Raw genomic sequence first — 13,688 nt, 5'->3', positions numbered from 1 at the left:
CTCCTCTCCTCTCCTCCTCTGCCTTTTAAGGTTACACATTAATCTAAAATAAGACGTGAAAGGATCAGGGATGTTTGTGACTGCACTGTGTGTTCTCATGTGACATACACGACCATACAGTAGAGACCGAACTGAGAAACTATCGCCTGGGACCGGCTGCTCTGAAGGCCTGGGACCGGCTGCTCTGAAGGCCTGGGACCGGCTGCTCTGAAGGCCTGGGACCGGCCGCTCTGGAGGCCTGGGACCGGCCGCTCTGAAGGCCTGGGACCGGCCGCTCTGAAGGCCTGGGACCGGCCGCTCTGAAGGCTGCACGCCAACTCCAGCCCCAGATCAGCACCAGATCAGCACCAGACCCAGATCAGCTCCAGATCAGCCCCAGCCCTAGCTCAACCCCAAATCCAGCCCCAGCTTAACCCCAGCCCTACCCCAGTCCCACCTCCACCTCAACCCCAGTCCCAGCCTCAAACCTAGCCCCAACCACAGCCCTAACCCCTACCCTAGCTCCAACCCTACCCCGAGCCCAGCCCCACTCCAGATCAATCCCAGCCCAACTCCACTTCCAACCCCACCCCACTCCCAGCCGCAACCCAACCCCAGCCCCAGATCAACCCCAGCCCCAGATCAACCCCAGCCCCAGATCAGCCCCAGCCCCAGATCAGCCCCAGCCCCAGATCAACCCCAGCCCCAGATCAACCCCAGCCCCAGATCAACCCCAGCCCCAGATCAACCCCAGTCCCAGATCAACCCCAGCCCCAGATCAACCCCAGCCCCAGATCAACCCCAGCCCCAGATCAACCCTGGCTGGTATTCTGTGAGAGAGGAACAGTAGCTGTGTGGGAAAAGGGATTTCCAGCAGGCCTGTGATTGACGGGCCGTTCTCCAAACTACGGCAAAACAAAGAGTGGAGGAGCGCCGAGCACATGCTGGAGGGCAGGCTTCCAACAACCTCCACCCTCACTCTCACCTACAACAACCTCCACCCTCACTCTCACTTACAACAACCTCCACCCTCACCCTCACCTACAACAACCTCCACCCTCACCCTCACTTACAACAACCTCCACCCTCACTCTCACTTACAACAACCTCCACCCTCACCCTCACCTACAACAACCTCCACCCTCACCCTCACCTACAACAACCTCCACCCTCACCCTCACCTACAACAACCTCCACCCTCACCCTCACCTACAACAACCTCCACCCTCACCCTCACCTACAACAACCTCCACCCTCACCCTCACCTACAACAACCTCCACCCTCACTCTCACTTCCAACAACCTCCACCCTCACTCTCACTTACAACAACCTCCACCCTCACCCTCACCTACAACAACCTCCACCCTCACCTACAACAACCTCCACCATCACTCTCACCTACAACAACCTCCACCCTCACCTACAACAACCTCCACCCTCACCCTCACCTACAACAACCTCCACTCTCACTTACAACAACCTCCACCCTCACCCTCACCTACAACAACCTCCACCCTCACCCTCACCTACAACAACCTCCACCCTCACTCTCACTTCCAACAACCTCCACCCTCACTCTCACTTCCAACAACCTCCACCCTCACCCTCACCTACAACAACCTCCACCCTCACCCTCACCTACAACAACCTCCACTCACTTCCAACAACCTCCACCTCACTTCCAACAACCTCCACCCTCACTCTCACCTGCTGTTTTACTACTCTCTCACCCCCCCCCCCTCTCTCTCTCTCTCACTCTCACCCCCCCCTCTCTCTCTCTCTCTCTCTCTCACCCCCCCCCTCTCTCTCTCTCTCTCTCTCACTCTCACCCCCCCTCTCTCTCTCTCTCTCTCTCTCACTCTTTTCCCCTCTCTCTCTCCCTCTCTCAAATTATAGTTTTAGCCATGTTTTGAAGCTGTTTAACAATTGCATTATTTACAAAGTAAAACAAGATTATATTTTGGGTTCGGATGGGGGTAAGACAGCTGAACTAAGCATTTCAAGTTTCAAGTCGCCTCGTATGCTGTAGGAGGACTCCTGTGTGGCTCAGTTGGGAGAGCAATGCTAAGGTTGTGGGTTCGATGCCCTCTGGGACCATATATACACAAAATGTATGCACTCACTGTACGGGAAGTCGCTTTGGATAGAAGCATCTGCTAAATGTCACATGGGAGCAGTGCTATGGCCTCGGATTGGCTGAAACAGAACGGTGGTTCACATCTTTTCACAGCGCTTTTATGACATCACAAGGTTCTCACGGGACGAGCGATCACAGTCCTTCGTTAACCAATGTCTCAGTGGCCGAGGGCTGTCAGTAGTCTAGAACATTCCCTCCTAGCCCCTAGGCTCGGCTGGTGTGTGTGTGTGTGTGTGTGAGTGAGAGAGAGAGAGAGAGAGAGAGACTGGGACCTGTGTGTTTTCTCTAGGACTCGCACACACACACACACACACACACACACACACCCATTCCAGTGACTGGTTTACAGGGCACTCTAATGTGGAGGCCTTAAACACTGCCACGGCCTGCTCCCCTGTCGCGAGTCCAGTCCTGGAACCCAGTGAATGGCTGGGAGTTCATCCCACTTTAATAGACACCAGTAAAACCCTCTCCTTTAGGGGCTTCTTTAACGTGGGGGAGGGGCCAGGTAGCAGGGAGAGAGTGGGTGGTCTCCAGGTGTGCCGCTACCTGAGCCCACGGACCCCCCCCCAACCCCCCCACCCCTCACTTTTTGCTCTCTGTCTCTCTGTATGCCAAGTCAAGCGTGCGTGTTAGGATGGATGACCCTGATGAAAGCCTGGAGGCTGGAGCATTGTGTGTGTGTGTGTGTGTGTGTGTGTGTGTGTGTGTGTGTGCGGCGTTTGTCTGTAGTGTTTGTGTGTGTGTGTGTGTGTGTGTGTGGCGTTTGTCTGTAGTGTTTGTGTGTGTGTGTGTGTGCGTGTGTGTGTGTAGCATTAGTCTACCCTCCATCCCTGAGAAGCAAACAGTAAAACTAACCTTTAATATCCACTTTCAGAGGTCTAACCTGCGTTTGGGTCGACGCCACCTGTTCTAGAGGGAGTTCTAGTGATCACGGGGGCTTTGATGACATCACAAGGGCTTTGATGATGTCACAAGGGCGTCGTCGATGACGTCACAAGGGCGTCGTCGATGACATCACAAGGGCGTCAATGATAAAGTCACACTCACTCATCTCCATGTACTCCGGGGTGAGGCCCTCAAAGGGGTCTAGGGCGTAGTCCTGGTTCCACTGCTGGGGGGGGCGGGCCCTCTGCTCCTCCCTCTCCTCCTCCGTAGCCCCCTTGTCCTTCAACGACCGGCACAGCTTCTTCAGCTTACTGCGGGGGGGGGGGGGGGGAGAAGAGGATGGAGGAAGGGGGGGAGGGGGGGGAAGAGAAGAGGAAGGATGGAGGAAGGGAGGGAGGGAGGAAGGGAGGGGAGAAGAGATTAACAGTTATGGCATCTATTGCTCAATGTGTGTGCAAAATGTCCCCGCAGAGCAGAGTAATCATCTTTAAGACCGTGTTATCATCTCAGTAGTTATGTCATACACACACGCACGCACATACGCACGCACGCACGCACGCAGACACGCATGCACACACACACACACAGTTGTTGTTCAAAGTGAACTTGGGTGCCATGGCGACCCAGGCCACATAGAACAGCTGGAGACATTGCAGCCTGCTGTCTGCGGGTGTCTTTATAGAAAGATCAAATTCCCAACATGTTCTATGTGGTCGAGGCCCCTGGTCTGTGTGTAATCTCTCTCACCGAGGTAATGCAGTTAGGGTCATTAAACAGAGCGCTAACACATGCTAGCGCTTTCTTCTGTTACATGTACTGTAATGTGGGGATTGTCTCCAGCGGCAGTGATTGAACGGTTGGAGGCCTGGCAGCAACAGCTCAGCCACACAAACAAATGAAACACTGTTTTGCCGACGAGGGAGAAACAGCACGGGGGCAACAGTGAAATTAAACTGTAATATTAACGATCGATGGTAAACGCAGGAGAGAGAATGGCCTCTAAGGGTTTTCTCATGCTGCCAGTGCTGAGGCCACACTTAATGGAGATATGGGCCGTGTGTGTGTGTGTGTGTGTGTGTGTGTGTGTGTGGGTGTGTGTGTGTGTGTGTGCGCGTGTGTGTACACGTGTGTACTGTGTGTGTGTGTGTGTGTGTGTGTGTGTACATGTGTGTGTACTGTGTGTGTGTACACCTGTACGTGTGTGTACACGTGTGTGTGTGTGTGTGTACGTGTGTGTACGTGTGTGTGTGTGTGTGTGTGTGTGTGTGTGTGTACGTGTGTGTGTGTGTGTGTGTGTGTACACGTGTGTGTGTGTGTGTGTGTGTGTACACGTGTGTGTGTGTGTGTGTGTACGTGTGTGTGTGTGTGTGTGTGTGTGTGTGTGTGTACACGTGTGTGTGTGTGTGTGTGTACGTGTGTGTGTGTGTGTGTGTACCTCTCTCTACAGTACATAGTCCTATTAATGCTCCAATAAAACGACTAAATGGAGCCATTGCATTATTCATTATTCATTATTCATCCTCCAGAAACACACAAACACACACAAACACACACAAACACACAGAAACACACAGAAACACACAGAAACACACAGAAACACACAGAAACACACAAACACACAGAAACACACAAACACACAGAAACACACAGAAACACACAGAAACACACAGAAACACACAGAAACACACAGAAACACACAGAAACACACAGAAACACACAGAAACACACAGAAACACACAGAAACACACAGGCCTTTTCCAGCGCATGACTTTTTAATGGCTTTGCCTTTGTATCGTAAGTGCTTTCCTCCAACCATGGCGACATGCTCGCTTAACAGCTGTTCAAAAGCATTCACAGTAGACACACACACACACACACACACACACACAGCAGACCAACTTACAGGGACACGCACACCCAGACAAAACATATTACCATCTATAATGACAAGCAGAGACAGACAGACAGACACACACAAAAAGACATGCGCACACACACACACACACTGTACACACACACACACACACACTGTACACACACACACACACACGCACACACTGTACACACACACACACACACACTGTACACACACACACACACACACACTGTACACACACACACACACACACACTGTACACAGTACACACACATACACACGTACACACACACACACACACACACACACACACACACACACACACACACACACACACACACACATACACAGTACACACACATACACAGTATGTCCATGCTGGTGAGAGGTGGGTGGTAGCAGCACTGGTCTGTGGGGAGATTATACATCTCTGATGTAGGTCAGGTCTCTGGGATCTCTCTCTCTCTCTCTCTCTCACTGTATCATTCACTCCATCTCTATCCCCATCTTTCACTCTCTCCATCCCCCCCGTCTCTCCATCCCCCCGTCTCCCTCTCTCAATGGCCAAGCCAGGGACTCCTTTCATTTCCGTTCTCCTGCAGTAGGTGGTAGAGCAGCTCAAACCTGTGTTTTGAACAAATACACACACACACACACACACGCACGCACGCAGTACATAGCACACACACACAGTACATAACATACACAGTACACACACACACACACACACACACACACACACACACACACACACACACACACACACACACAGTACACACATACATAGTACACACACACACACACTGAGTGGGACAGAGACAGCTGGAATCCCCCTGGCCCCTCAGACAGAGACACCAGATCTGCAGGTCTGGGCAACAGCAGATAAGAGCTCTTATTAAGAGCAGCCATGGAATGATGGGCCAGAAAGGAACGTCCAACCACAACATGACTCAGTCCTGGGCTTTCATTCAAACTCGAAAAGCCACGAGTGTTTCCGCTCAGCAAGTCTACACCCACGAGCATGCACATGAAGTATGACCCCTGACCCTTCACCCTTGACCCCCCCCCCAAGACCCAGGTTCAATCCTCCGTCTCAACCTTTCTGCCCTTTAACCTGCCCTTTAACCTGCCCTTTAACCTGCCCTTTAACCTGCCCTTTAACCTGTCCTTTAACCTGTCCGTCCCCCTCTATGAATGTCTGCCATGACAAAGTGAAGACAATAACAAACATCAAAGTGCTTCTCTGTAGACATGAGAACAAAGCAAACAGCTTCTCCCTGACACACCTGACAGTGACACACCTGGCAGTGACATACCTGACACACTGACAGCTTTATCGTTTCCATGTAAAAGCATGCATAAACGCACATGCACGCGTGCTCGCATACACACGTGGACAGACACATACACACACACACACACACACACACCGAGTTCTGAGGATAGTTCTGGAGTGATTGATGAAGTCTGTTGTTATCTAAGTGGTTTGAGAGATCTTTATCACAAACACACGCTCGATGTGACACACACACACGCACTCCCCCCCCCCACACACACACACGACACACACACACACACACACAGCTGCAGTGAGGCTGGACCCTTGCCCACCCAGCTGCTTCCCACCCGTCAGTGTTTCTGAGGAAGAGGCCGACAGGAGAGAATGTTGTTGCTGTTGCGCAACTCGCTGCCATTTGCATGTAACGACGATCAGTCAGGTGATACCGTCTGTCAGGTCACACCATCTGTCAGGTGGCACCATCTGTCATCTGTCAGCCAACCACAATGCTGCTGTCAGACATTGACATCCATAGGTGGAAGAGACCATTTTTCATGGCAGGCCATGTTGGACATGTTGGTCACCTGGGGGCTGGGTGACTGTGACACCTGTACAGGTGACATCAACAGGTGACATCAACAGGTGACTACTGACAGGGTTGTTTGCATCTTAGCCCGTCCTGGTCCATGATACAACCAGTCTGTCTGTCACCTGTCTGTCTGTCACCTGTCTGTCTGTCACCTGTGCAGGGAGGGGTAGAGAGAGAGGAGGGAGGGAGGGAGGGAGGGTGGGGGGGAGAGAGAGAGAGAGGAGAGAGGGAGAGAGGAGGGAGGGAGGGGTAGAGCCAGTGTTGTGATGTGTGAAGTAAGGATGACGGCCAGGGCGAGGAGGGAAGGAGGGATGAGGAGGAGGGAGGGAGGGATGAGGCAGAGGGAAGGAGGGATGATGAGGAGGAGGGAAGGAGGGATGATGAGGAGGGAAGGAGGGATGAGTACAGATGAGGGAGGGAAAAGGGGGGGATGAGTGCGGATGAGTGTGGATAGTAGTACTCACGGAATGCCGATTTCAAAGATGTTGTTCTGGATGAGCTGCTTCCCCAGCATGATTATACTGAGCTGAATACACAACTCTATCAGACAGCCCCCTGGAGCACACTGAGGGAGGGAGGGGGGGGGGGGGGGAGAGAGAGAGGGAGGGGAGAGAGAGGGAGGAGAGAGAGGGAGGGGAGAGGGAGGGAGGAGAGAGAGGGAGGGGAGGAGGGGGGAGAGGGAGGAGAGAGGGAGAGGGGAGTTGGAGGAGAGAGAGAGAGGGGGGAGAGGGAGGAGAGAGAGAGGGGGGGAGAGAGACAAAAATAGAGAGAGAGTTACAAAGAACTAGAATTATTTTCACATCCATAAAAATAAAAACAAATCCAAAATCTATTGGGGGGGGGGGGGAAACAAACTGTGGCAGCCAAATCCACAGGGACCGCCAGAGGAATGACACCCAGGCACAAAACTACTACTAGCGCTGTTCTGACAGGAATGTCACTGTTATTGTCCATCTACTATATCATCATTGATAATAAACATTAACATGTTTGCTTTGGCAATGGAAGAGGTGTTGTCGTGGCAATAAAGCTTATTGAATTGAGTGAGAGAGAGAACACATAAGCCAGACAACAAGGCCTTAACACGCACGCACACGCACACACACACACACACACACACACAGCTCACCTCCTCCATCCGGTAGTCATTAAAGACATAGACGTAGTCTCCCGGCCGGCCTGCAAACCTGTGAACACACACACACACACACACACACACACGGTCATAAGATAACAGGCTGCGTCACACAGACGTTGGTACTCAGTGCCTCCGTCTCTGTTTACTTCAGGGGCTCCCTCCTGGATTACCCTATCAGTCCTCATCTGTCTTCATGACACACACACACACACACACACACACTCACACACACTCACACGTCTGCCCCTAACTGTACCCACCGGCCCTTGAAGAAGGCCACGTAGAAGATAGGAGCGTAGGCGTTCATGAACTTGAGGAGGAAAGCCTTGAGGATCAGGTGCTCCTCGAAGTTGGTCTCCGTCTTAGGAATCTCTGTAGGAGAGACCAGGAGGAGGGGAGAGGTTAGTGTCTGTAGGAGAGGAGGAGGGGAGGAGAAGAGGAGGAGGAGGGGAGAGGTTAGTGTCTGTAGGAGAGGAGGAGGGGAGGAGAAGAGGAGGAGGAGAGGAGGAGGAGGGGAGAGGTTAGTGTCTGTAGGAGAGACCAGGAGGAGGGGAGGAGAAGAGGAGGAGGAGAGGAGGAGGAGGAGAGAGGTTAGTGTCTGTAGGAGAGAGCAGGAGGAGGAGAGGAGGGGTTAGTGTCTGTAGGAGAGAGCAGGAGGAGGAGAGGAGGGGTTAGTGTCTGTAGGAGAGGAGGAGGGGAGGACAGGAGGAGGAAGGGAGGAGAGGATAGTGTCTGTAGGAGAGCAGGAGCAGGAGGAGGAGAGGGACAGCAGTTACAGTCTCTGAGGTTCTCAGTAGCTCAACTCCATCTCTGTGAGCCAGCAAACACTCCACCCTAAACCCTAAACCCTAAACCCTTCATCTGACAAGGCAGATTACTCCCCTGCACAATGATGTTGGCAATGAACACACCTTCATGCAATAACACAAGTACAGTACAATACAGTACAGTCTGTGTACAGAGAAGTGAGTTTGATGCTGAGAGAGAGAGAGGCAGGGGGAGAAAGAGAGGGGGTAGGAGAGAAAGAGTGGGGGGGTGAGAGAGAGAGGGAGAGGGTGTGTGTGTGTGTGTGTGTGTGTGTGTGTGTGTGTGTGTGTGTGTTGCAGCAGTGAAGTGGAGCATGTGTCTGGTCTGGTGGTGTGGTGAAAGCTGCTGGTCTGTCACTATGAGAGCAGGAACTAGGTTAACACACAGAACTGCTGACTCTGGTCTACATCTCTCCTCTACGGTGGGAGAGAGAGAGAGACAGAGAGAGAGACAGAGAGAGAGAGCAGGGGGAGTTAATTATGCCTTATTCAGTAGGAAGTAATGATGTCTCAGCAACACACCCCCTCTCTCTCTCCCTCCCTCCCTCTCCCTCTCTCTCTCTCTCTCTCCTCAGTGTGGGAGTGTATCCCACTAACGGTCACCTGACACACTCTGTTTCCCTCCTGGACAGAATCTATCAAACTTTAATTATTCTGTCCTAGAAGAGAGAGTGTGAGAGTGTGTGTGTATGCCTGTGGGTGTGTGCGCACGCACTCGTGTGTGTGTGTCTGTGTGTATGTGTGTGTGTGTGTGTGTGTGTGCGTGCGTGTGTGTGTGTGTGTGTGTGCGGCCTACCCAGCTCAGTGAGCCAGACGGCCACCGCTCCGTATATCTCGTCCAGGATGAGGATGACCACCAGGTTGATGATGACAGCGGTCGCCGTGACGGTCACACGCACGTTGGACTTGGTCTCCGGGTCGGGGCTCATGGCCATCAGGGCCGACACCGTGATCCGGTAGATGATCACCCCGAACACCGCCGAGAACGTCAGGCCAAACTAGACGAACGCAGAGAGAGACAGAGAAAGAGAGAGAGAGAGAGAGAGAGAGAGAAGAGTAAGCCAGGCTGAACTAGCCGATGCCAGACCAAACTAGACAAATGCAGAGAGAGAGAGAGAGAGAGAGAGAGAGAGAAGAGTAAACCAGGCTGAACTAGCCGATACCAGAGATATTGATCCACACCAGGGCGTATAGCCTAGTGTTAACACGGTCATTATTGATCAATAGTAAGGTGTATTGTCTAGTGTTAACACCGTCAATACTGTCAAGAGGAGGATTCAGGTTAAATTGTAATTTCTGTCATGCTCACCATGAAGAGGATGGAGGAGATGTTGATAAAGTAACCTGGTAGACGGTCTCTACAGGTCAACTTCTCCTGGCCGACCTGTGGAGAGGAGAGGAGAGAGGAGGGGGGAGGGGGCAGGGGGGAGGTGGCGGGGGGGAAGGAAAGGAGAGAGGAGAGGAGAGGAGAGGAGAGGGGAGAGGAGAGGAGAGGAGGGGAGAGGAGAGAGGAGAGAGGAGAGGAGGGGAGAGAAGAGACAAGAGGTGTCACTGAAACAGAGGAACAATTCCAACACTTTTCTTGTGGTGTCCTGCGTGAAGGAGGAAGGATTCATGTTCCGTGTACTGGAGAGAGGCCAGAGGAACAGGAACAGCCTGAAGAGGAGATTAGAGGACAAAAGAGGGGAGAAAAAGAAAAGAGTGAAGAAGAAGAAGAAAAGATCTCCAGTGAACGTGTAAGACCCCAACTCTATGACCTTTAACCCCAAGCTCTGCTCCCATATCTAGTTGCCCCTGGCAACTGATACAAGGCCAGATACCCTATCTTAGTTGCATGCCAGGAGGGGACTTCTGGAATGTTCCAGACAGACTAGAGGTCTGGCCTCTCATCACACACTGTCAGACAGTCACAACACACACACACACACACACACAAAGCTGAGGTCACACACACACACACACACACAAAGCTGAGGTCACACACACACACACACACACACAAAGCTGAGGTCACACACACACACACACACACACACACAAAGCTGAGGTCACACACACACACACACACACACACAAAGCTGAGGTCACACACACACACACACCTCCTAGTGAGACACACCCACAGACTGCAGTCTGATCCCCTAAAACAGCTCTTGTATAGACCGACGGTGGTAATAGGCTGATTAGGTAGACAACAGCACCACCTAGCCCACAAGCAGAAGAAGACCGCGCAGTACAGCAGGTCTGGTTATACAGCAGGGACAGGGCTCACCGGATTAACCCACACACACACACACACACACACACACAGACACTCTCCCTCTGGCTGTTGGAGTCCATTGGGCCTGCAGAGGTTCTCTGAGAGGACGCTCTAGTTGTTCAAGGGCACCAGGACCTTCTCTGAGAGAACAGCCGGCCGAACAGCCGGCCGAACAGCTGGCCGAAAAGCCAGGCAGAGGGAAGAGGAACAGCCAGCCGAACAGCCAGGCAGAGGGAAGGACAGAGGGAAGAGGAACAGCCAGGCAGAGGGAAGAGCAGAGGGAAGAGGAACAGTCAGTTAAGCAGAGAGGGAAGCAGAGCAGAGCAGGAAGAGGGAAATGGGCCAAACAGTTATATTTGGTTTTCATCCTCAGGAGAGTCAAACAAAACCTGTCCCTCCACATCTCTCTCCCTCCCTCTCTCTCTCCCTTTATCCTGCTGCCATCAGTCAAACATAACCTGCCTCCCGCTCTCCCTCCCTCCCTCCCCCCTCTCTCTCAATGACAGTATCACCTCCAACAGCCTTGAGGAGAGAGAGGACAAAGACAAAAGCCTGTGTCCCAGTTCTCCCCGTGTGCACGGTCCCACAGAACGTGTGGGAAGAAGCAGAGGATGGGTCTAAGTATGTGCTTTTTACACCCATCCATCCCCACTTAAATCGATGTCTGGGGCCAGGACACTTCAGGAGAAGGGTGGCTAGGTCCTGCCGTAGGTTGAACCCTAACCCTTAGGCCCTAACCCTAAGGCCCTAATTCTAACCCTTAGGCCCTAACCCTAACACGTAAGCCCTAACCCTAACCCTTAGGCCTTAACCCTATCCCTTAGGCCCTAACCCTAACACGTAAGCCCTAACCCTAACACGTAAGCCCTAACCCTAACCCTTAGGCCCTAGACACGGTGTTGTCCTGAACCAATCGCTGCTCCTAAAGCCCTGACGTGACGCGCAGGGATGTGGTTTCATCATGTGGATGAGCAGGGATGTGGTTTCATCATGTGGATGAGCAGGTGTGGTTTCATCATGTGGATGAGCAGGTGTGGTTTCATCATGTGGATGAGCAGGGATGTGGTTTCATCATGACATGGTTTGTCCTGAGCTGAACTCAAGGTTAGATACAATCAGCACACACACTCACACACACACACACAAACACACACACACAGCAGAAGACAGAAGACACACACACACACCTGAGCTGAACCCAAGATTAGAGACAATCAGCACACACACCAGAAGACTTCACGTGTGTGTGCATGCGCGCACACACACACATGCCTGAGCTTAACCCAAGGTTAGAGACAATCAGACCTCAGGCAGGGCCAGGGACCTCTGCTCTGTCAATACTCTCTTCTCTCCTCATACGACTCTGTCCTGAGCCCACCCTTCTGTTGTGCGTGTGTGTGATTGAGTCTTATCTCAGCGTGGTCGGGATGCATCCCTGCCGGTGTCTGTCAGTGCGTCACGCCCCCCCCCCCCCCCCAACCCACCCACCCCCGCCCTCCGCCCCGGAGGCTGCTAAGCCCTTTGGGAAATTACTGCCAGGGGATTTCCTCTAGGCCATATGTCACCGTGCTCCAACACACACACACACACACACACACACACACACACACACCTCGGACTGATGTAACTGTAACTTATCCGTAACTATACTCCTATCTACCTACCTACCGACAAACACACACACACACACACACACCCTCCCCCTGTTCCCCTTCCCTCGTACCCTCTCCCCCAAACCCACTACAGGAGGACAGAAGAGGCCAGAGCCGACAGCAGCACTGGGGGAGGAGCCAGAATGATGGAGGATCATCCTCAACCAGCTCCTGTAGACCGCAGGAGAGACAGAGGAGAGCGGGGTATGCCATGGGCTGAGGACCATCACACACACACACACACACACACACACACACACACACACACACACACACACACACACACACACACACACACACACACACACACACACACGCCAGAAGGGTGGGTGAGTCGAATGAGAAGAGAAGAGAGAGTATTGACAGAGCAGAGGTCCCTGTAAAATCCCTGGCCCTGCCTTAGGTCTGATTGTCTCTAACCTTGGGTTAAGCTCAGGGGCACGTGTGTGTGTGTGTGTGTGTGTGTGTGTGTGTGGGCTCGGGTTCGACCCGTCTCTGCTGTGGGCGCTGGGAGAGGCTGACTGGACCGGGCCGCTGTGGGGTGAGGTGAGGTGAACCCAGGGCCTGTTGAGGGTGGGAGGGAGGAGGGAGGGATGGAGGGATGGAGGGAGGGAGGGAGGTGAATGATGGAGGGAGGGAGGAGGGAGGGAGGGATGGAGGGAGGGATGGAGGGAGGGAGGTGAATGATGGAGGGAGGGAGGAGGGAGGGAGGGAGGGATGTAGGGAGGGATGGAGGTGAATGATGGAGGGAGGGAGGAGGGAGGGAGGGATGGAGGGAGGTGAATGATGGAGGTGAATGATGGAGGGAGGGAGGGAGGGAGGGAGGAGGGAGGGATGGAGGGAGGTCTTTACAGTGGTGCTTGAGGTGAATGATGGAGGGAGGGAGGGAGGGATGGAGGGAGGTGAATGAATGAATGATGGAGGGAAGGAGGGAGGGATGGGGGGACGGAGGAGGGAGGGAGGGAGGGACAGAGGGGGGAGGGAGGGAGGTGAATGAATGAATGAATGATGGAGGGAAGGAGGAAGGAAGGGAGGGACGGAGGAGGGAGGGAGGGAGGTGAATGATGGAGGGAGGGAGGTGAA

The 13,688-nt window shown here is 53.1% G+C and overlaps 1 protein-coding gene across 1 annotated transcript in view; it reads right to left on the bottom strand.

Annotated features, from left to right (window-relative positions):
* The window catches only part of ano2b (anoctamin 2b), a gene marked incomplete at both ends in the record, with an annotated part of 42,911 nt that overhangs the window by 2,228 nt on the left and 26,995 nt on the right, over positions 1–13,688 (bottom strand). Inside the window, 6 exons of the mRNA XM_083691921.1 lie at positions 3,139–3,316; positions 7,214–7,314; positions 7,879–7,936; positions 8,148–8,259; positions 9,490–9,691; positions 10,003–10,077. Of these exons, the coding sequence (XP_083548047.1) occupies positions 3,139–3,316; positions 7,214–7,314; positions 7,879–7,936; positions 8,148–8,259; positions 9,490–9,691; positions 10,003–10,077 (726 nt within the window). The remainder of the gene's footprint in view (positions 1–3,138; positions 3,317–7,213; positions 7,315–7,878; positions 7,937–8,147; positions 8,260–9,489; positions 9,692–10,002; positions 10,078–13,688) is intronic.

Source organism: Argentina silus (assembly GCF_951799395.1).
Source record: "Argentina silus genome assembly, chromosome: 20".
In the NCBI taxonomy this organism is placed as follows: domain Eukaryota; kingdom Metazoa; phylum Chordata; class Actinopteri; order Argentiniformes; family Argentinidae; genus Argentina; species Argentina silus.
Note: the sequence above shows the minus strand (reverse complement) of the source record. Positions and strands in the feature narration are given on the sequence as shown.